The sequence below is a fragment of the Tamandua tetradactyla genome, chromosome 12 (assembly GCF_023851605.1).
Source record: "Tamandua tetradactyla isolate mTamTet1 chromosome 12, mTamTet1.pri, whole genome shotgun sequence".
Lineage (NCBI taxonomy): Eukaryota > Metazoa > Chordata > Mammalia > Pilosa > Myrmecophagidae > Tamandua > Tamandua tetradactyla.
In genome coordinates this window covers 48,602,547-48,628,898 of record NC_135338.1, presented here as the reverse complement: position 1 = coordinate 48,628,898, position 26,352 = coordinate 48,602,547, and the positions used below count along the sequence as shown (strand labels likewise).

The following is a 26,352-nucleotide window of genomic DNA, read 5'->3' as shown; positions in this document are numbered from 1 at the left end:
CTTTCCCAATTAAAGAGGACCCAGTTAGAGAGGATTATCTGATCTGAAGACAACTGGGGAAAAACTAATTATTCAAATGATTCCAATTTTTAAAAATGGTAAATACCGAAAAACCATTATTTTGTGCAGTAAAAAGCTACTAATTCAATAAGTTATTTTTAAAAAAATATTTATTTATATAATAAAATATAAAGCAGCACAGAAATTCCAAATCTGGAAGGGACCTTAATTTTATCTACCTTTCATTTTACAAATGAGAAGGGTAAGAGGTAAAATGAATTGCCCATATCACCAGTGTGCTCTGGCCAAACTGGACTTGAAAAATATACACTCAAGTCCCTGCACTGCATAAAATGCTGTACCTCTCCTAAAAAATTAATTGAAACCCAAGATTATTTTAAAAACATGAGAAACATTACAGCCATAGGAGGAGAAGAATATAAAGTCCAAACATAGGGTCCCATGTCTTAGTTGTCCAAGCTGCTATGATAAATACTACACATTGGCTGGCTTAATAGGAATTTATTGGTTCATATATTTGGAAGCTAGAAGTTCAAAATCAAAGTGTTGGCAAGATCATGCTTTCTCTTCAAAGCCTGTGGTGTTCTGGTGCTGCTGGCTTGCCACAATCTTGAGGTTCTTGGCTTGCACCTCTGCCTCTATCACAAGGCAACCTTCTCTCCTTGTGTCTGCTCTACTGACCACTGACTTCCACCTGCGAGCTCCTCTCCCTTTAGCTTCCTCTCTAGAAGGTCTCCAGTAAGATGAATTAAGGCCCACTCTGATTCAAGTGGGCCACATCTAAATAGAGTCTTAGAAGAACCTACTCACAATTGAGCGTACTTTTTGACTCACTTTAACATACTCAAAGATATTGTTTACAATGGTTTCCTGCTCACAGGAATGTGGATTAAGAATAAGAACATGTTCTTTCCTGAGGTATATACTTCAACCTATTACACTTAACAAAGTCTATGCTCTTGAATGACAGCTGGTAGCTGCTTAAGTCCTATCTCTTCCAACTAAGAAGATATATAAGTAATGTGGCAAAAAATTCAAGTATAGTTACTGATATTTATGACTGTTAATTTTCAACTTTTTCTAACCACTGTAAATGTTATGCTGTTACTACAGTGCCTATCAGCACTGTATCTTAAAAGAGGGTATCTCACAAACATTAGAAAAAGGAACGCCATCATCTTGAGTACAATATTAATGTTGACAAACAGAGTTTATTCTTTCTTCCACAGGAACATTGCAAGTTTGTCTTTTCTTGGATCCCTTTTCACCTAATATTCAACTAGGTCTTCTGGTAGCTCATTCTATTCTTGCTTCTCTTTGGTTCCATTTCTGTGTTCCTTTATTTCCACTGATACTTTGTGATAGCTTACTAAGATAAATCTAACCAGTCCTAGAATATTTGAAAATGTATGAAATAGTACCCAATCTTAAAATTAAATATGTAATCTGGGTGCAGAAATTAAAGTGAAATTGTGTCAAGACATAAGAAAACTGCATTAATGTGTATGTTTGGAAGTAGGAAATAATTTATTGGAAACATTCAAGTTGGAATGGCAGTATATTTACCTTTCAATTTCGTCAATTGGTTCATGTTAATACCTTATCTGTTAGATGTTTAAATAGCAGTTACCTTCGTTTATTGGAAACTACTCTGGTGAAACATTAAACAGTGATTGCTTTTGCAATACCAACTCTCAACCACTTAACTTTTTGAGCTGAGTATTAGTTGGGGGTGGGGAGGTGTCTGTGCTTCATCTGAGTTTAGAAGTAATGTCAAAAAATGTTTAACATGCCCTTTGTAAGAAAATATAAGGTTTCTACTTGTCTTACTACTAAGGTAATTTGAATGAATTGGAAGTATTTAACAGCAGTCTTGAATTATACAGTTGGGATGCATATATCAGGATCTTAACTTGATGTAAAGTAAAAGAGAAGTTACTGGTTTAATCCATATTTCCATAACAAACTTAGTTTCACTTCAATATTTACTTTATATTTGTACATTCGACAATGCTCCGATTAGGAAATACCTGATAATTACTATAAGATTTTTTTTTAGTGACTAGAAAAAAAAAGTTTCTAGGGTCTTTGAATGCTGGATTTTTTTTGTCTTACCCATTCACAGTAGCTAAAAAGAGAAAAAGAAAAAAAATCACTCAAAATATTCAGGTTTACTTATTAGCTTTCTCTGAAAGGGAGCTGTCATACCTCAGTTCAAAGTGTTTTTTATAGATCAATAGCATTATACTGACATGTAATTATAATTTACTATGCAGCAAAAATGACTCAAGAAGAATAACCTGTGTCTATTTACCTTTGTATAGGCAATTACTTTTTTAAAAAACATTTGTACTTGGATAAAATGTTTATATGTGGATAAGAATGTCACAGTTCAAGATGCTGCTAACCCAGACACAAAGTATTAAAATTGTTTTGTGAAGAATACTGGTTTGTATTAAACCATAGTGCCATTATACATAAAACAAAAAAAAGATAAACAAGAAGGAGATGGATCCAATCAATCCTGCTCTCTGTGATCTTTTCTAGATCGTACTCAAAGGGCATTTTCCTATCTATGCTCTCACTCACCTCTACCTGGGGTTGATAATATTTTAATGTACAAATCTTCTCTCAACTATACTATAAATTCATGTAGTAATTTAAGAAGACACTGAACTTAAAACTTACAATACAATGATTTTTAATTAATTACTAATAAGACAAGTATTATTCTCTTTGGTTTTTTAAAGTTTTCTTGTGTGTGTGTGGGAAAATACACATAAATGTTAACATTTAAAAAAATCTTTTATTGTGGTAACATATATGCAACTCAAATCTTTCCATTTAACCATTTTAAGTGTCCAATTCAGAGGCAATAAGTATATTTACAACCTAGTTGGTCCCTGGAACTTGAGATACCTGAGACTCAGAACTAAAGTCCTCCAGCTCTGAAATTCATCATTACCCCATACAGCAACTATTTAAGAAGCTAATTTGCTAGCTGCCAGAATGCAACACACCAGACAGATCGGCTTTCAATAAAAGGGAATTTATTTAGTTAACACATAGTTCTTCAGAGGAAAGGCAGCTAAGTTTCAACTGAGGTTCTTACATGGGAAGGCACAGGGTGATCTCTGCTGGCCGTCTCTCCAGGCCTCTGGAGTTCCAACAACTTTCCCAGGGGTGATTCCTTTCTGCACCTCCAAAGGCCTGGGCTGAGCTGTGAGTACTGAGATGAGATATGCTGAGCTGCTTGGGCTGTGCTATGTTGACCTCTCTCATTTAAGCACCAGTCAATTAAATTAAAAATCATTCATTGCAACTGGCACGCCTCCTATCCAACTGCATATGTAATTAGCAACAGATGAGGTTAACATGTCATTGGCTCATGTCCACAGCAATAGAACTAGGCACCTTCACCTGGCCATGTTGACACCTGAACTACCACACTGCCTTTTTAATATTTAGTTGATTTTTATGGTAGTGTACCATTTTGATATTCTTCCTTTTCTCAATTTTTTCTTATTTTATTAATGGTTACTTTGGGAATACAATTAATAACCTATTTTGAATACTGCCTACTTCGTTTCAATAGACTACAATCTGCCCCTATAAATCTCCATCCCTCCCTCTTTATATTGTTATCTCAAATCACATCTTTATACATTGTATGCTCTTTAAGACAGATTTATAATTATTATTTTATGTATCTGCCTCTTAAATCATACAAAAACAGTTACAAATCAAAAGTTCATTAATATTGGCTTTTATATTTAGCTATGCATTTAACTTTATTAGTGTTTTTTATTTCTTCTTATGCCATCAAGCTACTGTCTAGAATCCTTTCATTTCAGCCTAAAGAACTCCCTTTAGCATTTCTTGGAAGGAAGTCTACTGGTAATGACCCTCCTTGGCTTTTGTTTATCTGGAAATGTCATAATATATCCCTCCTTCTTGAAACATAGTTTTGCCAGATATAGAATTCTTAGTTGATTTTTTCTTTCAGGACTTTAAACGTCAGCCTAATATTCCATGGCCTCCATGGTTTCTGTGAGAAATCAGCAGTTAATCTTACTGAGGATTCCCTTCCATGTGATGAGTCACTTCTCTCTTGCTGCTTTCAAAATTCTTTATCTCTTCTTTTTAAACTTTTTTTTAATTGTGAAATATAACATATATACAATAAAGCAATAAATTTCCAAGTACCATTTTAACAAGTAGGTATACAGGAGATTTTAAAGTTTGGTATGGGCCACAGTCCCACGATTTTGTTTTTCCTTCCAGCTGCTCCAAGACACTGGAGATCAACAGAAATATCAATATAATGATTCAGCACTCATACTCATCTGTTAAATCTGATCTTCTCTGTTATACTCCTTCTCTTTAAATAACATATATACATAAAAACAATAAATTTCAAAGTACATCACAAAAATTAGTGTAGAACAGATTTCAGAGTACGGCATGGGTTACAATTCCATGATTTTAGGCTTTTATTCCTAGCTGCTCTAAAGTACTGGAGGCTAAAAGAAATATCAACATAAAGATTCAGTACTCATACTCATTTGTTAAACCTGACCTTCACTCTATAACTCCACCATCACCTTTGGTCTTTCACCCACTTTTTAGTGGTATTTGGCCTATGCCCATTCTAACTTTTTTATGTTGGAAGGGGCTGTCAATAATATGGGATAGGGGGATGGAACTAGTTGATATTCTAGAGAGACTGGCCCCTCTGCATTTCAGGATTTATCTGGTCCAGGGACCCATACCCATTTGGAGGTTGTAAGTTTTGGAATGTTACCCTAGTGCATGGAAGCTTTGTAGAACTTTACATGGTGTCCTAAGTATTCTTCAACATTGGCAAGATGGTTTTGGTTGGGGTTTGGCATGTCATGATAGTAGCAATGTCTAACTGATTCATGAGTAATATTTTTGGGTTTTGACAATTTATTATAATGTGTCTCATGAATCTCTTTCAGTTTATCCTGCTAAAAGGTCATTCAGCTTCTTGGATGTGTCTATTTGTATATTTTATCATATTTGGGAAATTTTCAACTGTTATTTCTTCAGGTATTCTTTCTGCCACTTTCCCCTCCCATTTCACCTTCTGGGACTCTTATCATATGTATGCTGGCACATATATATTTTATGGTGCCCCATGCTCGATGGTGTCCCACATATCCCTCAGGCTCTGTTTTTGTTTTTTTTTTTACTGCATTCTTTTTTCTTTCTGCTTCTGATACTAGATAATTTCTATGATCTTTTCTTCAAGTTTGCTGATCCTTTCTTCTGCCTGCTTAAACCTGTTGTTGAACCCCTCAAGTGTATTTTTGTTTTTGTTTTGTACTTTTCCATTCCATAATTTCTGTTTGGTTCCTTTTATAATTTCTGTGCCTTGAATAATATCATTTTTTTCATATACAGTTTTGTCCTAATTTACTTTAGTTCTTTGTCCATGGTCTCCTTTAATTCACTGCATATATATGTACAAATATATATTTAGAATAAGCAGGCAGAAAATTCATTGAGGACACGTGAGAAATTATGTGGGCACTATTGCAAATTAGAAAGGTAAGAAAGGTGAGAGGCCTTATTGCACATATTTAAGACACTTGATTTAAAATCTTTGACTAGTAATTCCAATGTCTGGGCTTCTTCAGGTATGATCTGTCACATTCTTTCCTGTGAATGGGTCATACTTCTCTGTTTCTTTGTAGTTTTATAATTTCTCATTGATAACTGGACATTCTGATAATTATAGTCAAGTAATTCTGGAAATCTGATTCTTTTACTCCTTAGGGATTATGGATTTCTGCATGTTGAAGGCTTGAACAATTTGTTTGTGGCTTTCCCAAACTATTTTTGCAAAGGATGTACTCTTGCTGTGTGTGATCACTTAAATTTCTGTTCCGTTATCTCTGTGGTCAGCTAGTGACCTGTAAATGTTTCTTTAAATGTCTGCTCCAAAAAAGGGGATGAAAGCATACAAGCTCTTTAATAGGCACTACCAGCAAAAGTGCTGCAGTCCAAGGACTAACGCCAACACAAGCATCTGTCCCAGAACCTTAGTGCACTGTCTGACCAACCAAAATGCAGAACCTCAAATTCCTGGAAGACAAAGTCCCACTGCTGCCTGGAACCTGCCAAGTGTTCATGTGTGCTATCTCCAAAGTTGCTTATGGGGCTGAAGAAGGAGGGATGGGTCACTGATTTGTGCATACTTCACTTATGGAAGATCAGCAACCTCTTCTTTCCCAGAGCATTCCCCTTGCTGTTATAAGCATCAGATCAGTTTCTAGAGTTGCAAAATAATTGAATCTAATCACTCTTTCCAGGCCAATGGTGGCTACAGTGGAAGGACTGACCCCTATAGCTTCCTACACTGCTCTTTTATATGCCATCACTCCTTTTAGGCTATTTTCTAAGTATGCATTTCCTGACTTGAACTCAAACTATAAAGGCCTTAAATGGTATTCTTGAGATAATTTTAAAATAGGAATTTAAAATTTTGTAGTCTATTATTAAAACTTTTTTTTTTGAGACTGTGTGTTTACAGACCAATCACGCATAAAATATAGTATCCCCATACATCCCCCACCCCACCCCCACCACCAATACCCTGCATTGGCATGGAACATTTGTTACAACTGATGATAGTACTTTATTGTATTTGTACTATTTTTTTTATTTTTAATTACTTTTTGTATGCTGTATGGTGGGGCCATATTTCATCATTTTTTCCATGTGACTATCCTGTCATTACAGCACCATTTTGTTGAATTCTGTTTGTTTGTTTGTTTTGCTTGCTTTTTTTGGGGGGGGGGGGGGATACATGGACAGGGAATCAAATGTGGGTCTCCTGCATGGCAGGTGAGAATTCTACCTCTGAACTACCCTTGCACTCCCCAAACTAAGTTTTTTTAAAAGTAATTACCACTGCTACAGTTGATGAAAAATAATAACACTACTATTAACTATCATCCATAGTTTAAATTAGGTGTATTTTTTCCACATATACTACCCTGTTATTACAACTTCTTGGGTCACACATTTATTTTATAATTCATGAAAGAATATTCTTATACTGTACTATTAATAATAGTCATTGTCTATAATAGGGTTCACTATGTTACAGCCACAAGTTTTATCTTTTAATTTTTATTCTAGTAATACACAAGACCTAAAGTTTCCCCTTTTAACCACATACACCTTGTGTAATTCAGTGTTATTAATCAGACTCACAATTATGTGCTGCCATTTGCAAACCTTTTACAATCAACCTAAATAGAAATTCTGTACAAACTAGGCATCAACTCCCGATTCTCCAACCCCCAATCCATCCCCTGGTAACATATATAGATTTTAACTCTATAAGTTTGCTTATTATAATTAGTTCATATCAGTGAGATAATATGATATTTGTTCTTTTGTGTCTGGCTTATTTCTTATTTCACTCAGCAAAATGCCTCAAGGTTAATTCATGTTGTTGCAGGCACAGGACTTCATTTCTTTTAATGGCTAAGTAATATTCCACTGTATGTATATACCACATTTTGTTTATCCATTCATTGGTTAATGAACACTTGGGCTACTTTCATCTTTTGACAATTATGAGTGATGCCAAAGTGTCTGTTCAAGTTCCTGCTTTCACTATACCTAGTAGCAAACGCTGAGTCAAATGGTAATTCTATATTTAGCTTCCTGAGGAACTGCCAGACTGAATTCTGCAGCAGCAGAATTCTATATTCCCACCTAATGAATGAGTGTTCCTATTTCTCCACATTCTCTGACACTTGTAATTTTCTGTTTTTTTAAATTATTTTTATTATTTTTTTAATGGTAGACATTTTGTGGGTATGCAATGGTATCTCATTGTGGTTCTGACTGCATTTCCCTATTCTTTTCAAAGAACCAACTTTTGGTTTTATTCATTTTTCTATTGTTTTTTTTATCCTCAATTTCATTTATTTCTGCTCTGATCTTGTAATTTCTTTCCTGTTGTTCGTTTTGGGATTGGTTTGCTGTTTATTTTTCTAATTCCTCCAGGTATGCAGTTAGTGTAGTTTGATTATTCCCATACTAAAGATATCTGCAATATGGAAATACAGGATCAAAGGGTAGCTATTTCAGGATTTCATACTATGAGTCAATATGGCTTTTCAGATACATATAACTAGTATGTTAATCACTTAAGCTATTTAAGACATAAATGGTAAAGATATTTATTTACCTATAGGAAAGTACAATTAAGGTATTTTTAATGAAACACGTAGTAATCTTGACACCAAGGCAAAGGCAGTGAGAATCACAGAATTCAAGACCTTAAACCATGATAAGCCGTTTAGCACAACCAAAATTTTTACATTTAGGAAAAATGAAATTCAGAGCAATTAAATAACTTATCCAAAGTAACACAGGAATTGAGTGGCTAGATTTTAAGTTCACAAATGTGTAATTAAAATGTAAGCTTCTTTTATTTATGGATAACATAAAAAAGTGAAAGCTTTCTTAAAAGGCAATATGCCATAAAATTACTTACATTTGATGCTGGTACTCATGCTTAATGGAACTGAGCAGTCTACCGCAGCTGAAAGAGAAAAAATTAGTTTTTTAATATTTTTAATATTTGTAAATGACAACAGATGTAAATATATAGAAATAACAAAGTGTTTCAGAACTTGCAGTTCTTTGTTTTGTGTTCTTGTTTTGATATATCAAATACAGTCCTAGAGATGAAAAATACAATACCTGAGATTTAAAAGTACACTAGTTTGGATTAACAGAGCTGATTAAGCATTGCAGAAGAAAATATTAGTGAACTTGAAAATACAGCAATATACATCATTCAAAATAGGGTCAAGAAAGACTGAAAAATAAATCAACAGAACATCACTGACCTAACATACCTGTATCATGCATCCTAAACATACTTGTAATTGGAATCCCAAAACAATTCTAGGGAAAAAAGGAACAAAACTGGAAAATGTATACTACCTGATTTCAAAAGTTATTTAATTACTATAGTAAGTAAGACAGTATAACTATATAGACTTATAAAGCAATGGAATTTAAGTCCAGAAATATTCCCATACATATAGTTAACCAATTTTCAAAAGGTGTCAATTCAACTGGGAAAGAAAGTCTCTTTCACAAATGGTATTGGAACATCTGGATATCCATAGGCAAGAAAATGGGCTTAATATAATAAACAAAAATGCAAAATAGATTACAGACCTAAATGTGAGAGCTAAAACTATAAATCTTCCAGAAAAAAAAAAGAAAATCTTAGTGACTTACATTTAGGCGAAGAGTTCTTAAACTTGATAGAAAGAAAAAGCAGAAACTATATATATATATATATATATATATATACACACACACACATAAACTGTATATGTATATAAACCTGTAAAACTGAACTTGATTTCACAATATTCATGTCATCAAATACTTTTCTTTTGATATTTCAACCACTTAATAATACAAACTTCATAAAATATGAACTTCATAAAATTTAGTAACTTTAGCTCTTCAAATGAGAAAATAAAAATTTTTAAAGAACATTATGTGAAAAACTGGTGAAATTCAAGTAATGTGTATAGTTAATAGTATTGTATCAATATTAATTTCCTGGCTTTGATAACTGTAACTTGGTTACGTAAGATGTTTACATTAAGGGAATCTGAGCAAAGGATATATAGTAACTCTGTACTATTTCTGCAACTTTTCTGTGAGCCTAAAATTATTTTAAAATAAATTATAAAAAGAAAAAGAAAAAGCAAGTCACAGATTGGGAGAAAATAGTTACAGAACATGTATTAATATAGGATTTCTATCTAGATTACATAAAGAACACTCAACTCATACTAAGAGACAAGTAATCTATTTTTAAAATGGGCAAAACATTTCAGCAGTTTACCAAAGAATATATTGAGATGGCAAAAAACACAAGTTGCTCAATTTAACTAGTCATTAAGGAAGTGCAAATTAAAATTATGATGAGATACTACTATATATCTACTACAATGACTAAAGAATGCCGAAACCAAGGGGTGGTGCAGACATAGAGGTGATTAAAATGCAACATGGTGTAATTAATTGGGAAAAGTTTGGCAATTTCTTACAAAGTAAAACTGTATGTGGGGTAACTGTGGGAAGACAGCAGGGTAGGAACCTCCAGAAATCAGTTCCTCTACTAAAATAACTATTAAACAGGCAAGAACTACCTGAATTAACTATTTTGTAATTCTGGAGTCCAGTAGAACATAGTAAAACACCCAAGGAAGAGTGAGAGGAAGAGGCTTATAAATATGGAAAATACCAGTAAATTGCTCCCTCTGCATGGTGGTTGCTAGTGCCCATTCTCCATTCTCTCAGTAAACGGCAGCGGGGTTTGGCCCCTAGCATAACTTGCTGGGACCTGAAAGGGACATAAAAATCCACTTCCCCAAGATTAGGGTAGAGTGTGGGAAGAGGGCTGATCACTGCTTTTGATTAGATACTTTGGATCACTGGGGGCCCAGCTCTGAGGGCAAACATTGTTCCAACCACCCTGAACAGAGGCAGTATAGATTTTAAAATAGCACACTTCCTGAGAGCTGCAGAGGACTGCTGAAGAGCTGAATTTGCTGGGCAAGGGCTAAATCAGGAACTGGGAGCTGTGAAAGAAGCTCCTAGTGCCATTCCTGGCCCCTCCCTCATCCTCTCTCCAGGCAGTATGGAGCTGACCAGCACGCCCTTGGTGGGTCCCTGGTCTTGTACTGGCTGGGAAAGACTGCCTTCGGAAGCTCCTCATTTGTGTGCTCCTGCACCCAGAATTTTCCCCAAGCAAGAGCAGCTTGTGACAACAAAAACAGGATAGGAAACAACTGAGGCAGATGGCCTGAGGCAAAGAATGGTAATACAACAACCAGGAGAGGGAGAAGGTCAGTTTTTGGGGAACTACAGGAGGCATTCAAACTCCTATAAACAGGGTAACTCCAAAGGACACTAGCAAGCACAAGCCCAGGACAAGACACAGGCTTAGAAAAGACAGGGAGATCCTTCACTTTGCATTTGCCTTGGGCTGACTTTCCTGATGGGAGGGTTGATCTCTGACAGACAGCACCAGCCAATTTGCAAAGATAGTGAAAGATATTTTTTGATTAGGTTTGCTTGGTATTGTTAGCTCCTGGCATTCAAGTGTGCAACAAAAGATTAAAAGACAAACAAACAAAACAATGACCAATCCAAAGGAAGACTATAAAAATTCAGAAAACATCAACAAAGAAGACCGGATCATGAACAAACCAGAAAAAGACTTAAATGGTCTTCAATATGCTCAAGAGGATGAAAGAAAATATACAGAAAGAACTAAAGGATATCTGGAAAACAATGAGTGAACAACATGAAAATCTTAGTAAAAAGACAGGCATTTTAAAAAGGATCCAAACAGAACTATTGGAATTGAAAACCACAATAACTGAAATGAAAAATTCCCAGGAGAGGGTTTCAACATAAGATTACAGGTGGCAGAAGAAAAGAAGTTGCAAACTCAAAGACAAAAATATTGAAATGAGTCAGGCTGAGGAGCAGAAAGAAAAATCATAAAAAGAGAAAATAGTAAGAAACCTCTGGGACACCATCAAGCATACCCATATATGCAATACGAACATCCCAAAAGGAGAAGAGACAGGAAGTATATTCAAAGAAATAATGACAGAAGACTTTCCAAATTTAGCAAAAGATATGAATATGCACATCCAAGAAGTCCAGAAAATACTGAACAGATTAACTTGAAGAAAAATATGCCCATCGCATACTGATCAAACCGCTGAATGCAAAGGACAAGGAGTGTATTCTGAGAGGTGCAAGAGAAAATAACATGTTATGAACAAGTGAGTTCCAATTAGATTACGTACCAAGTGGTATCAGAAATATGGGGACAAATAGGCAGTGAAAGAAAACAATTGCCAACCAAGACTTTTAAGTCCGGCAAGACCGTCTTTCAAAAGAGAGAGAAAGAGTAATACATTCCTAAATAAAAGCTGAATGAATTCAGCATCACTAGACCTGCCCTACACACAATGCTAAAGGGAGTTCTTCAGTATGAAAGGAATGAACACTCAACAGTGGTTCAAAGTAGCATAAAGAAATAAAGACTTCCAGTAAAGATAACCATTTGCGTAAATATAAATGCTAGTTTTATCATATTGTAGTTTTTGATCTGTAACTCCACTTCCTATTTCCTACAGTTTTGGGACATACAATGTACAAAGATATAATATGTAACAAGTGCAAAAAAAAAAAAGATAGGTAGATGGTGGAGTACACAAACAGCATATGAGTATGCTATTTAAGTTGGTATCAAATCAAATAGGATTGCTATATATTTAGGATGTTATAGTTTAAAACCATGGTAACCACAAGAAAATTATGAAAGACATACCCAGATAGAAATGAGAATAGACTTAATGTTGTATATTACAAAAAAATCAAATAAATATGAAAGCAAGCATTAATGGAAGAACTGAGGAACTAAAAGAGGTATAAAACTTTCAAAGACTAAATAGGAAAATGGCAGAACAAAGTTCTGCATTATCAGGAGTGACTTTAAATATAAATAGATTAAACTCTCCAGTCAAAAGTCAGAGATTAGGATAAAATACCATGATCCAACTATAGGTTGTTTATAAGAGATTTACTTCAAATTCAAAGACATACGTAGTTTGAAAATAAAATGATGGGAAAGAAATACTATTACAAAAGAGAGCTGGGATAGTTATACTAATATAAGATGAAATAGACTATAAGTCAAAAGCAAAGATGCCCACTGTCACCACTTTTATTCAATAGTGTATTGGAAGTTCTAGCCAGATCAATTAGATGAGATAAAAAAAATAAAAGTCATCCAACTTTCCCTATTTGCAAATGAAATGATCATATATACACAAAATCCTGAAAAATCCACAACAAAGCTCCTGGAGCTAATAAATGAATTCAGCAAAATGATGGGGCACAAGATTAATGCCCCCCAAATCAGCAGTGTTTCTATATACTAGTAATGAACAAGTGGAAGAAATCATCAAGAAAAAAAATGCCATTTACAATAGCAACTAAAAAAATCAAATATCTAGGAATAAATCTAGCCAAGGATGTAAAGGATTTATACACATAAATCTATAAAACACTGCTTAAAAAATCAAAGATAATCTAAGTAAATGGAGGGACAATCAGTATTCCTGGATTAGAAGACTAAATATTGTAAGATGACAATTCTACCCAAAGAGATTTACAGATTCAATGCCATCCTAATCAAAATTCCAACAAACTTAAAAGCCAATAATCAAATTTATATCGAAGGTAAGGAGCCGTGAATAGCCAAAGTCACTTTGAAAACGAAGAAAATGAAATAGGAGGACTCACACTTCCCAGTCTTAAACCTTATTACAAAGCCATAGTAATCAGAATAGCATGGTACTGTGGTATATACATAAAATGGAATACTATGCAGTTGCAAGACAGAAGTATATAAAGTCATGAAACATGTAACAACACAGATGAACCCTGATGACATTATAAGTGAAATTAACCAGAAACAAAAGGACAAATACTGCATGGTCTCACAATATGAACTAATATCAGTGAATGAACTTTGAGAGTTAAAGTTAAAAACACAGGTTATGAAGAGATAGGAAGAAGGTAGAGATGGGCATTTGGTGAAGTAGTACAGATTGTGCAAAAAGACTGACTGTAAAAATTCAGAAATGGGTAGCACAATACTACCTGATGGTAGCACAATGACATTAAATATACTGAATGAAGTTCAATGTGAGTAGGGGAGAGGGTGAAGGAAAGATAGAGGATAAAGCCTCAGATGGTATAATTTAGGAATGCCTACAGTGGAAAATGATAGTGATTAAATGTACAAATATAAAAACATTTTTGCATGAGGGAGAACAAATGAATGCCAACATTGAAAGGGGTTGAAAATAAATGGTATACAGGAAAAGGTACAATCAATGCAAGCTAGGGTCTACAGTCAACAGTTAACATTGTAATATGCTTCCACTGAATATAAAAAGGCATTATGCCAAAACCAGGGGGCATGGGAGAGGGGTATGGATTCTTTGAGGAAAAGGAAAAGTCTTCATATAGATTATGGTAGTGAAGGCATGTCTATTTACTTAGGTTGGGTTGTATGGTGTGTGAATAAAATTGCTGAAAAATGAACAGAGAGAAACAAGTTCTAGAGAAAATGTGGAAAAAGAGATAAACCTGTTGGTAGGAAAACTGAGAGGTGCAGCTCCTCCAGAAGGCAGTGTGGTGGTTCCACAGGAGGCTAGATTATACAACTTCACTGCTAGATATATACCTGGAGGAACTGAGAGTGGGAACACCCACAGACATTTGCACACTGGTGTTTATGGTGTTGTGATTCTCAATAGATGGAGATAGCCTAAGGGTACAATGACTGAGGAATGGAAGGGGGAACTGTGGTGTTAACATACAATGAACTACTGAGTGGCTGCAAGAAAGAATGAAGTTGTGAGGCATACAACTAAGTGAATGACCCTTAAGGATAGTATGTTGAATGAAATGTTAGAAAAAAAAAAGACAAATATTATCATGCCTCACTCACATGGACTAACTATAATATACATACTCAGAGAATTGAAGTTGAGAGCACGGCTTATCAGTATGGGGCCCATTGTAAAGGTTCCTAGACTGTAAGCTCTTACAGCATTCACATATACTTAGGAGTTGTAACTGATATTTCTAAATTATGAGATACTGAGCTATTTGTATATAACCTGTTCATTCCCTGAAACTTTGGGTATTTATGTAACATGGGACTCAGAGTTAGAGGATGAAGCTATGAAAGTCAGCCATTACTACATTCAGCAACTGTTCAAAAAGTTGAAAAAGTGATCAGACTTGGTCTAGAGATAGGAATGAAGCTGAATGGATAGGACTAAGGTAAATCAGAACACTGGGTAAAGGATGATATGGCTCATATTTTCAAACTTTAACTTCTGTGCAAGACCAAAGGGAGAGATATTTATTTGGTGCAAAATTTATATCTTGGGTGGTACATTATCTAATTTAACTTGTTTGGTCAATTTTCTTGAATACGATAATTACATGGAGTCTTAACTAGGGCATGAGATCTTGTTGGTTAGTACAGGTTACTGTGATGCACTGCTGCATTCCAGAGTAATTTGGGCAGAGAATTAAAAAAAGTATTTGCAAAGTCCCCTTAGGGGACTGGGGAGAAAGGAGAAAATATTCAACTTCCCTATCTGGGGAATTCCTGATATTCTCACAAGCAGTGTAGACAACCAATTTAATAGGGTGAGCCCTCAATCTTGGGTCTCACCCCTATGAAGCTTATTCCAGCAAAGGAGAAGCTAAGCCTACTGATAATGATGCTGAATGGTCACCCCAGAGAACCTCTTTTGTTGCTCAGATGTGGCCTCTCTCTCTAAGCCAATTTGGCAGGTGAACTCAGTGCCTTCCTTCCTATGTGGGATATAACTCCCAGGGGTGTAATTCTCTTTTGCAACATGGGACCTGACTCTTGGGGATGTGCCTGTATCTGGCACCATGGGAATGAGAACACCTTCTTGACCAAAAGGGGGAAGAGAGAAATGAGACAAAATAAAGTCTCAGTGGTTGAGATTTCAAACAGAGTTGAAAAGTTATCCTGGAGGTTATTCTAATGCATTATCCCTTTTTAATTTATGGTGTATAGGAGTGGTTAGAGGGAAGTACCTGAAACTGTTGAACTGTGTTCCAGTAGCTTGATTCTTGAAGAAGACTGTTTAATATAGTTTTTACAATATGACTATGTGATTGTGAAAACCTTATCTCTGATGCTCCTTTTATTCAAGATATAGACAGGTGAATAAAAAAAAAAGATTAACATAATAAGTAACGGGAAAATAAAGGGTAAAAATTGGGCAGATTGAAATACTGTGGGTCAATGTAAGGGAGGCATAAGGTGTATGGGATGTAAATTATTTTTTTCTCTTTTTATTCCTTTTTCTGGAGTGATGCATTTGTTCTAAAAATGATCATGGTGAAGAATACACAACTATTTGATGATATTGTGAACTACTGATTGCATACGTGTATGGATATTTTTCAATAAAATATTTTTAAAATGCAGAGTACTGGCATAAGGCTAATATTTTAGACCAATGGAATCAAATTGAGAGTTCTGAAGTCAACCCTCATATTTATGGCCAACTGATTTTTGTGAGGAGGCAAAGGCCACTTAAATGGGAAAGAACAGTCTCTTCAACAAATGGTGCTGGGAAAACTGGATTTCCACTTGCAAAGAATGTAGGTGGATCCCAAGCTCACACCATCCACAATAATCAACTCAAAATGTATCAAAGATCTAAATATAAGAGTCATAAGTATAAAACTCCAAGAGGAAATAGTAAAGAAGAATCTACAGGATCCTGTGTTATGCAACGGTTCCTCAGACTTTACACTCAAAGAACAATCAACAAAAGAAGAAACAGATAAATGGGACCTTATTAAAAGTTTTTGTGCAAAAGACTTTATCATGAAAGGAAATGACAACCTACACAGAGAGAAACATATTCAAGGAGGGTTTAATATCTAGAATATTTAAAGAAATATTTTACCTCAACAATAAAAGGCAACCAATCCAATAAAAATGGTACAAAAGACCTGAATAGACATTTCTGCAAAGATACAAGAATAGCTAAAAGTACATGAAAAGATGCTCAACATCATTAGCCATTAGGTAAATGCAAATCAAAGCTACAATAAGATACCATTTCATGCCCACTTGAATGGCTACTGTTAAAAAAATGGAAAATTACAAGTGTTGGAGAAGATGTGAAGAAATAGGAACACTCATTCATTGCTGGTGGCAATGTAAAATGGTGCAGATTCTGTGAAAAACAGTTAGGGAGTTTCTCAAAAAATCAAGTATAGAATTAGCATATGACCTGGTAATCCAACTTCTTGGTATATGCCCAAAAGAACTGAAAGAAGGGATGCAACAGATATACACACACCAGTGTTGATGGTGGTACTGTCTACAATTGCCAAAAGACGAAAGAAGCTCAAGTGTCCATTAACTGGTGAATGGATAAGCAAAATGTGGTAGGGTGAAGAATAAGGAGTTAAGGCTTAAAATGTACATAGTTTTTATTTGTGTTGACGGAAAGGTTCTGGTGATGGATGGTGGTGAATGTATCACAATATCGTGAATGTAATCAACACCACTGAAGTATATATCTGGTGTGGTTAAAAGGGAAAATTTTAGGTTGTACATATTTTACTAGAATAAAAATTCATGGAACTGCATAACACAAACAGGGAAAACTAAACTAATCCATAGACTGTAGTTAATAGTATAATTATAAAAATGCTTTCATCAATTGTAACAAGTGTACCATACCAAGCAAGGTGTTTAGTAGCAGGGTGGTATATGGGAACTTTGTATCTTATGCCTTGTTTTTCTGTAACAATCTGAATTTCCTATGAGTTTTCATGTCACAAAATATTTTTCCTTTGATTTTCTTTTTTCCTAACCATTTAAAAATATAAAAACATTCTTAGGTCATGAGCTGTACTAAAACGGGGTAGGAAGACTCAGCCTGTGAGCTGAAATTAGATAACCCATTTTATAGCACAATGGTGGTGGTGGTACTTATACAAATGTATCCATTTATTAAAACACTTAACTATAACCTTAAAATTGGTGCATTATATTGTATGTAAGTTATAACTCAATAAAGCTGAACACAAAAATTAAAAAGAAAAACTTCTTTGGGCAACTTTTTTTGTGTATTTGAAAATAAAAAAGCAGATTTTAAAACTCTGTTATATTAAAATGAACATCACACAACAGCATAACATTAGGGATAACACATTTAAAATAAAATAATAACAGCATTATATAGATGACAAGTACAGTTAACAAAAATGGCATCCTTTTGAATTTGTTATGTATATAAGTTAGAGTCAGTAGTTAATCACAGTGATTTCTCACTTACTGTACCACCACAAATCCTTTTACATATTGTATGCATTTTTGGTAAAATTTTTCTAATGAGAAGTGAAGCTGGGGTTAAAATCAGGTAAGAAATTTCACATTTGTACATTTTACCTTTGGCTGAAAGGATTTTATTATAGTGAATAGCCATGTGATTCTTGACCAGGTGGAGAGTGCTTAGTCTGAGAGAGGAAGAGTCAGTGCAAAAAGCTAAAAATTAAAACATATTTAATCATTACAATCACATGGAAATTCCATGACACTGGAATCCTTGACCCTCCCCTCAAACCATTTAAAAGAAATCTAAGAAATAATCACTTACTTATAAACATAAAATGTATATGTAGGCATAACTTTCTTAAACATTAAAAACAGTTTTTGAGAATACATTCATGTGGTTTTTAAAAAATAAACAGTTAAAATGGGATATAAAGGTTGGAATATAAGTAATTTTCCCACCTTAATTCCCACCCCAGAAGTATACTGATACTTTTTAAAATGGATCCTTCCAGAGAAATTCTATGCATAATATAAGCAAACACAATAGTGATGTGTTTGATACTGCTACTATCACTATATTACCACTATTGCTACTACTACTAGAAACATTTATTGAATGTTTAATATTTGCCAAGCATTGTTCTAAGCTCTTTACATGTACAAACTCATTTAGTCAATACTAAATCATTTAATCACTTAATCATTTAATCAAAGTGGAAACAGACGCAGATGTGAGTAAGGTCTTCAGGTCACACAATTGATAAAGGAGGAGGTTTAGATGGCATCCAAAGCAACCTCATGATTATAATTACTATGCCAATACCACCTCTGAACATTCTCTTAAAAATATGTTAGCAAACTTTACATACGGTTCTTTATGCTGCTTTTCTTCTGAATGGATATTTTAATTCTAATTTTTAGTTTTTATTTAAAATCATTTTCAAAGCATAACTCATACTTCTAGCTCTATGTATATATATACTTAAAAACAAAGAAATAAGTGAGAAAACGGAAAAATGTGATTCTACATATTTAGGGGTAAACAGTATCAAAGACTTTTCACATAATTAAGGAAAATAAGACTTTCAATTATTTTGCCTAAAACCCACTGACCTAAAAATTTTAAACTATAATTATAAAAGTATATTTTAAACTCACAACATTAAAATTTTACTTTGAAGGCCTTAAAACAAAAATCGTAGAAAATACAGGGAACACTCCGTTTCCATAAGTCCTAGCAATCTAATTGCATACAGAGGCACATAAGCATGTGCTCCTAATATAAAATGCTTTATTTAAGTGCTCTTTTTCTCTGCACAGATTTTCTTTTTCTGTGTGCTTTTCTTTAACACCTGCAAATCATCATTTTAACAGGAAAGCATGCTTTAAGCCAGGGTGGTCTGCTGGCAAAGAGTAGAACATGGCTGTGCTAGAGTGGCAGCAGGGAGCAAGAAGCAGCCAAGTCCACATTCAATGTCACAATAGTAGTTTGAAATGATGGACTCAAATTCTCTAATTTCAAAAATTCCTACAGTATTTAAAGCTACTCTAACATTTATTCATTTATGAAATCTCAAGTCCAAATATTCATTAAATGACATGATTTTTTTCAACATGTCTTGTAATTTGCAAAAAAGGAAAGAGACACTGAGTCAGTCTTTTGACAAAAGAACCTGTTAAAACCAACAACTCACTTACCATTACTCTTGGTGCTCAAGTGTCCTTTGAATGGACTTGGTGGACCGTATCTGGGAAGGACAGAGCTTGCTCTGACTTTCAACAAAAAACAAAAATTATTAGAATAAATGAAACATTTTTCACAAAAACATCATTGAACATTTAAAAATAATAAATATATCTTTCATTTAACTACCAGGGTTGTTTAAAATTTAATTCAATAATTGTATTACTAACCAGCAATGTTACATCAAACAGCAAAAATTCTGTAGCCATAGATAACAGGTTTTCTCTTTTAAGAAAACAGATTATTTTCAAAATAGTTGTTCTTTGAGACTTTAATTTCACTGGGTAAAATGGTAAATATATTATTTACGGTGTTTGACATACACTAACTATTCAGTACATCACCGACCTACAGGATTTTTAATTGATTTTGAGAACATATGTATTATTTCAGTCGATGAGGCCAGTCTTTCCTAATAAACCAATTTTAATAAAGTAATCTTCTCATAAAGGAAATGAACAAATTATAAATTATAGGATATATTACAATATATCAAATAAGTAGACAATAGAATCAGAATTTAATGAGTAAAAGATGTCTTAAAGTTCATCTAATCCACTTACCCTTGCTTGGATCCTTTCTAAATCCTATACTTAAAAGTACCTTTAGTAATGGAAAACTTACTACTCCTGTTTAAAAGCAGCACCTCATCACTCAGACTATATGGGCTACTCAAAATTAGATATATACCTCATTACAAAATAAGTTCTCTATATCTTGAAAGCGATTGTGTATCTAGAGGAACCCTCCAAAAGAGGAAAGCTGAATTAAAGAGCTATATGGAATTTAACATGCAAAATATAATGAATGCCTATGCATAAATATTGTAAGAGGGCAAAATGAGCAGTATGGATGCCAAGTGGGCTGTTTTAAGATATACTGGTGTGGGGAGGAGATACACAAAGTTCAGAAGACAAATAGAAGACTGAAGCAGAAAAGATGGTTTTAAGATAGCAGAGCTAAAATCTGGAACCAGAGAACAAAGCCTGCTAGAATAGACTAAAACAGAAAAACAATCTGAGATTAGAATATCCAAGAAGTCCCACCTCCATCACAGCTCAGAATGCAGAATGGAAAAAAAATTTAATTTATTTAGGACAGACAAAATCAAGTGATACCATCTAGGATGATACTGAAGATACGTATGAAATTAGCATTGTTTCTACCAGAAAGAGGAGGATCTGAGACCTAAACTTGAGAAAACAAACTAACCAACACTCTCTCAAGCAAACCTTATTTCCCCAGAGGGAAAAATATATTTGACTTTTTACCCGCCCAGAGTCCGATGACTCTTTATCTGGTAACAGCACTAGAAGAGCTGATTCCATTGCTTAGGGATGGACATTATAATCCAAATCTGGCCAGCCATATTGTCTGGATAAGGAATGAACATGTGACCCAATGTGAGAAAATCTTGGGACTTTTACTAGAACTACCGGGAAAGAGAAAAATTCTTTCTATTGGGTTTACTAAGCCCAGTGTAGGATGTCAATAAGCCTGGCACCTCTGGTAGCCATCTTGTACCATGCAGGGTAAACCTGTCTGAGAATAAAGCCAGCAGAGGGAAAAGTGGAAATTCTTGGTAATTTTGGTTGAGCACCTGGTTCCCACTGAGTCTGAAGTTCTATCCCCCAGGGCTTTTCTTCACATGAGTTAAAAAAAATTCCTATTTAGCTTAAGTCAGTTTGAGCTGAGTTTCTTTAACTGAAGCTCAAATGTTAACTTTGCCATTGTTCCAAGCACGTTGCAAGTATAAATTCATTTAATCCTTAGAATGAATTTCCTATGAAATAGATATTATCATTAACCCCACTTTACAGATGAGGAAAAATGAAGCACAACAAGGTAAAGCATGTAATTTGCCTAAGGTTACACAACAAGTATGTGGTAGATATGGCATCTGAACCCAGGCAGTCTGACTCCTGAGTTTTAACAATTATGCTATCCTGACCAAAAGAAATCACTTGATACTTAAACCATGCTCTAAGCTACTATATCATACAGAACAGGATAAGAAAGCTTAACTGTGTGTTCACTGTAAAGGAACAGTACTCAAAAAATTCTTAACCATTTACTCCCTCCAATGTATGAATATTTGATTACAATTCACAGAATAAAGGAAAAGTAGAACTTACAAACAAATTAGAGAGCATGAAGTCAGAGAGAATGACGAAACAGTTGCAACCCAGTGATACTGACTTGGATGGAACAAATGCCTTCCACCCCTTTTATCTTTGGGTGGTAGCTGTGAAAAAGGTTGCTACCCTATTCAACTTTTCTTTAGTATTAAGATCGTGATTAGCAGAAGAATAGAATTTAGATGTGCCCTGATGGCTATGGCCTCTTGTCTATTTACTTTAGAATTTATATTGAAGGTGTATGCTCATCAGTTTCTAACATTCCTACACACATAAATGGAACCTTACAAATAATACACGTACTTTGAAAGTTAACTGCCAATCTGTGCTGTTTAAATTTCTATATCTAGAAAAGCTACTATAAGAATGTGCCTGTTACTAATTTATGGTCTCTCCAAATTCACTTTTAAGTTTATGCTCTCCAGTAATGGAGAGAATTCTTTTGAGCACTGTTCCCTTACAGTGAGCCCACAGTTAACCTTTCACAATAGAGGGTGCTGATGGTACACTGCAAAATGAAGAGGTTCTCCTGCTGTTTTTGGCTGCTGGACATGGGTCAGCAGTATGGGCCGTGGGAGAGACTAAAGGCCCAACCATGAGCTACCAGATGACCACGCAGCCTGAGTGTCTTTCAGGAACTGGATGCTGTCTGACCCATTTAGCCAAAAGTATGGTGTGGGCAGCAGCAATCTATTACCAAACAGAAGTGGTATATAAGAGAGTGAGCTTGGGCGATATGTAGGAGCAAGTGGCTGGATTCCTTTGACACCAACTCCTGTTGCTTTTGCCTCCTCTTCCTCAACCCATGCCTATGCATCTTCTGAGGTGTTCGTTATGACTTCAGATGTTGAGGTGGGAAGTCATTTGTTCCATCCAAGTCAGTATCACTAGGTTGCAATTGTTGAACTCATGAAGAAAAACTCAAGTCTGGTTTACACATTATCTGCCTAATACGTGGTACTACCTGAAAATGGACAGTTGCACCACTACAACCCTATTCAGGATTGCAATCACTTGAAAAAAACATCATCCCAGTGGGAAGAATTTCTAGTACTACATTTAGTTATCCAGCTTCTCACAGGTTGAGAGATAGCCAAGCTTGTCACAAGTTGAGAGACTGCCATAAGTACAGACCTATTACTGATTCATGAGCAGTTGCTAATGGTTTGGCTGGATGGTCAGGGACTTGGAATGAGCAGGACTGAAAGATGGGTAACAAGGAAACTGGGGAAAGAGACATATGGATCTCTCAGAATGTGCAGAGCCTCTTAAGATATTTATGTTCCATGCAAATGCCTATCCAAGGACATCCACTGCAGAGGAAACTCTTAATAATCAGATGGACAAACAACATACTCTGTGGATGGTACTCAACCCCTATCAACCACTTGAGTGCTTGCTCAATGGGTCTGAGTATTCATGGCAGAAGGGATGGATCCTATGGCTTCTGCTTGACAACATGGGCTTCCTCTTATACTTAGGCTGATCCAGCTAATGCTACTGTGCCAGAGGCCTAATTTGCTAATAGCAGAAACCAACACTGAGTCTCTGGTATGGACCAGAGGACCAGTCTACCACCTCACAGCAGAGTGATTACACTGGACCTCTTCTATCACAGTCAGAGTAAAGGTATGTCCTTACTGGAACAGTATTCTATAATTCTGTAGATGGATATGACTTTCTTGCTTGTGGGTGTTTTTGCCAGCACCACTATGCGTGGACTCACAGAATACTGTATCTACTATAATGGCATTCCACACAGCATTACATCTATCAAGAAATTCATTTCACAGCAAAGGAAATGCAGCAATGGGTTCATATCCATGAATTAAATGATCTTACCATTTATCCCCATCTTCCAGAAGCAGTGGCCTATCTTGAAGGCTTACTGAAGACTCAGTTATGGCATCAAATGGGAGACAACACCCCAAAAGACTGTGGTTCTATCTTACGATATGTAATTTATGTTTTGAATCAGAGACCTTTATATGACACTGCCATCCCCACAGACATAACACACAATACACGATGGAGGTCCAGGAATCAAGGGGTGGGATTAAACCTAATCACCCACTTACAGAATTTTTCTTCCTTAGCCAGCAACTTTGAGGTCTGCTGGTTTGGAAATCTTGATCTCTAACGAGTGGGGGTGAGGGTGTTCTTTCACCACAACAATGGTTCCACTGAATTGGAAGGTGAGACTGCCACCTGGTCCTTTTAGGCTCCTTATGCCACTGAACCAACATGAAAAGAAAAATGGGTTCAACTACTGGCTAGAGGAATTGATCACATTTACCAAGGGGAAATCAGGTTGCTAATTACTTAGATCATACTCATATTCAAAGTAAGACTTAAAGAACCATCTAGCAGCTTGGGTTAAAAGCACTCTTAGAGAGATAAGAACAAAGGTGAGGATTCTGGAGATTGCCTTACTAGACTTGAGGAAAGAATGTGCCAGGCTAGGACAGTGCGAAGAGGAAAATTATTTAGATTGGGCCCACCGGAAGAATGGTCCCAACCATTCCACAGTGATGTCCACTTGACACAGAGATTACTCAATCGAGGTGCACAGAATTGAGCATGCTCCTTTGCTACTAAAAATATAATCTGTACCCCAGCAACACTAGTATCACCTGGAAGCTGATCAGACATGCAGTCTCTCAACCCTCACCAGACTACTGAACCCTAACCTGCATTTTAACACGGGTCCTACAGATTCCCAGTCACATGAAATTTAGAGAAGCAAGTCCTAGGTTAGCCAACAGTTTGCAGGGAGGGAGTCAGTTTCAGAGCAGATTTCGTATTTACCAAGCACTTACAATGTATACATATTATCTGCATTTAATCTTCGGGATTAAGAGATTGCGGATTCCACAGAGGCTGACCTGTGTGGTGAACAGTGGGTCTTGCTTCTGGGCTCAGAGAGGTCTGTTTTCAAACACCGTATTTGGTTCCTCTGCTTCGAAGCTATCTAAGTAAAAAAGGCTGAACGAGCCCGGGTTCAAGAGACGGGCTTCGTTCTAGGCGCCGGGTCCTGGGAAACTCAGAGCAATACTCGGGTCAACCCTGGCGACTAAGCAGGGGACCGGGAGCACTCAGGGCGCGGCTGCGACCCGAACCCAGAAGCCCAGGCGGCGAGCGCAGGCCACGCTAGAAGACCGTGACCTCCGAGGGTGCCCTTTACCTCTCCGGCTGCCATCCATGTTCTTAGATCCTCTTGCAGCCGCGGTGGGGACACCGTGCCCCCGTCGGTCCTTCTCTGGGCCCGGCCCAGCTCCGGACTCCCACTCAGCCCCACCCTCGCCGGCAGCGGAGGATGTGAAAGGAGGAGCCGGCGGGGGGCAGCAGCAGCCGAGATAGTCGCCTCGCAGGTTGCTAAGGGCCCGTTCCACGGCTGCAGCATTATGACGTCACGGCGCAGGACGTCGTGTGATGCCGCAGCTCCGCCCCCATGGAGGGGCGTCCTTGGAGACTGGGTGAGAGCAGATGGGGACGCAGGACCCGGAGGGGAGGTCTGCGCCCGAGTGCTGGTGTGTTCCTCTGGAAGCTTGCCAGTTGTTTACAGAGCGGCCTCCTGTCAGGCGCCGAGTTGCCAGCGCCTGGCGCTCCCTGTCCCTGCGGGAAGGGTAAAGAGAGAGAGGTGGTCTCACCTAGCATTCTGGGTTCCGGAGAGAATTCAAAAGCGAATATTGGTTGGTGTCAGCGTAACAATCAGTTTCAAATAACATTTCGAAGCAGTCCGTGAACGTTTGGATTAATGAAAACCTGGAGATACAAAACATCTACATATTTGCATCTTAATTCTTAACCTCAATAATCAGTTGATTCTGCTTGCTACTTGCTGAGCCTTTTCATCCGCCAACCGCCTGCCCAACATCTTTTAAGTCTCCAATGCCTTTTTAAGGAAAGGGAACTACAACATGAATAATGTATTAATTTATTCATGGCTTTCTACAATTTGTTTAATTTTGAAGCGGTTACTTTTGAATGCTTTAAATCAATAGGGCAGGGAGCATTCTATAAGTAGGGGTTCTCAACGGCGGTCCTATTACATTTGGGGATGGATGGTTAATTTTTAATTGGGGGGGTGAGCTGTCCCATGTATTTTAGGATGTTCAGCAGTGTCCCTGGTCTCCACCCACTAGATGGCAGTACCACCCCCTCCCCCCCAGTCGTCACAGTCAAAAGCGTCTCCAGATATTGTCCTCTGGGGAGCAAATTCGGGCCCCGGCCGCCCCCGCTCCGTTTGAGAACTGCTGCTGTAATGGAAAGAGTACTGCTTTGAAGCCAGAAATGTGGAGCTTAATTGTGATTTTCTGCCACCTCCCTGCTTGACCTTGAATTAATTTCTAAACGTCTTTGAGCCTCAGGTCCCTCATTTCTGTAACATAGAAGACGCTGCTAACTTCGGTGCACGGGTGGTTCCG

The 26,352-nt window shown here is 36.4% G+C and overlaps 1 protein-coding gene across 8 annotated transcripts in view; it reads right to left on the bottom strand.

Moving 5' to 3' along the window:
* SPATA7 (spermatogenesis associated 7) overlaps positions 1 to 25,349 on the bottom strand; it is a 58,588-nt gene extending 33,239 nt beyond the window's left edge. For 2 of the 8 annotated variants that reach the window (XM_077123260.1, XM_077123258.1), the window contains exons 1-3: positions 24,811 to 25,065; positions 19,742 to 19,816; positions 8,564 to 8,611 (exon numbers count right to left, since the gene is read on the bottom strand). Coding sequence is in view for 6 of the 8 variants with exons in the window: in XM_077123258.1 (XP_076979373.1) it covers positions 8,564 to 8,582 (19 nt within the window). In the remaining 2 variants the exon portion in view is untranslated. Of the gene's footprint in view, positions 1 to 8,563; positions 8,612 to 18,157; positions 18,254 to 19,741; positions 19,817 to 24,810; positions 25,069 to 25,109 lie in introns of those variants that run through there. The other 6 variants (XM_077123254.1, XM_077123257.1, XM_077123256.1 and 3 more) reach the window with 6 other exon arrangements.
* Between the last annotated feature and the right edge of the window lie 1,003 nt (positions 25,350 to 26,352).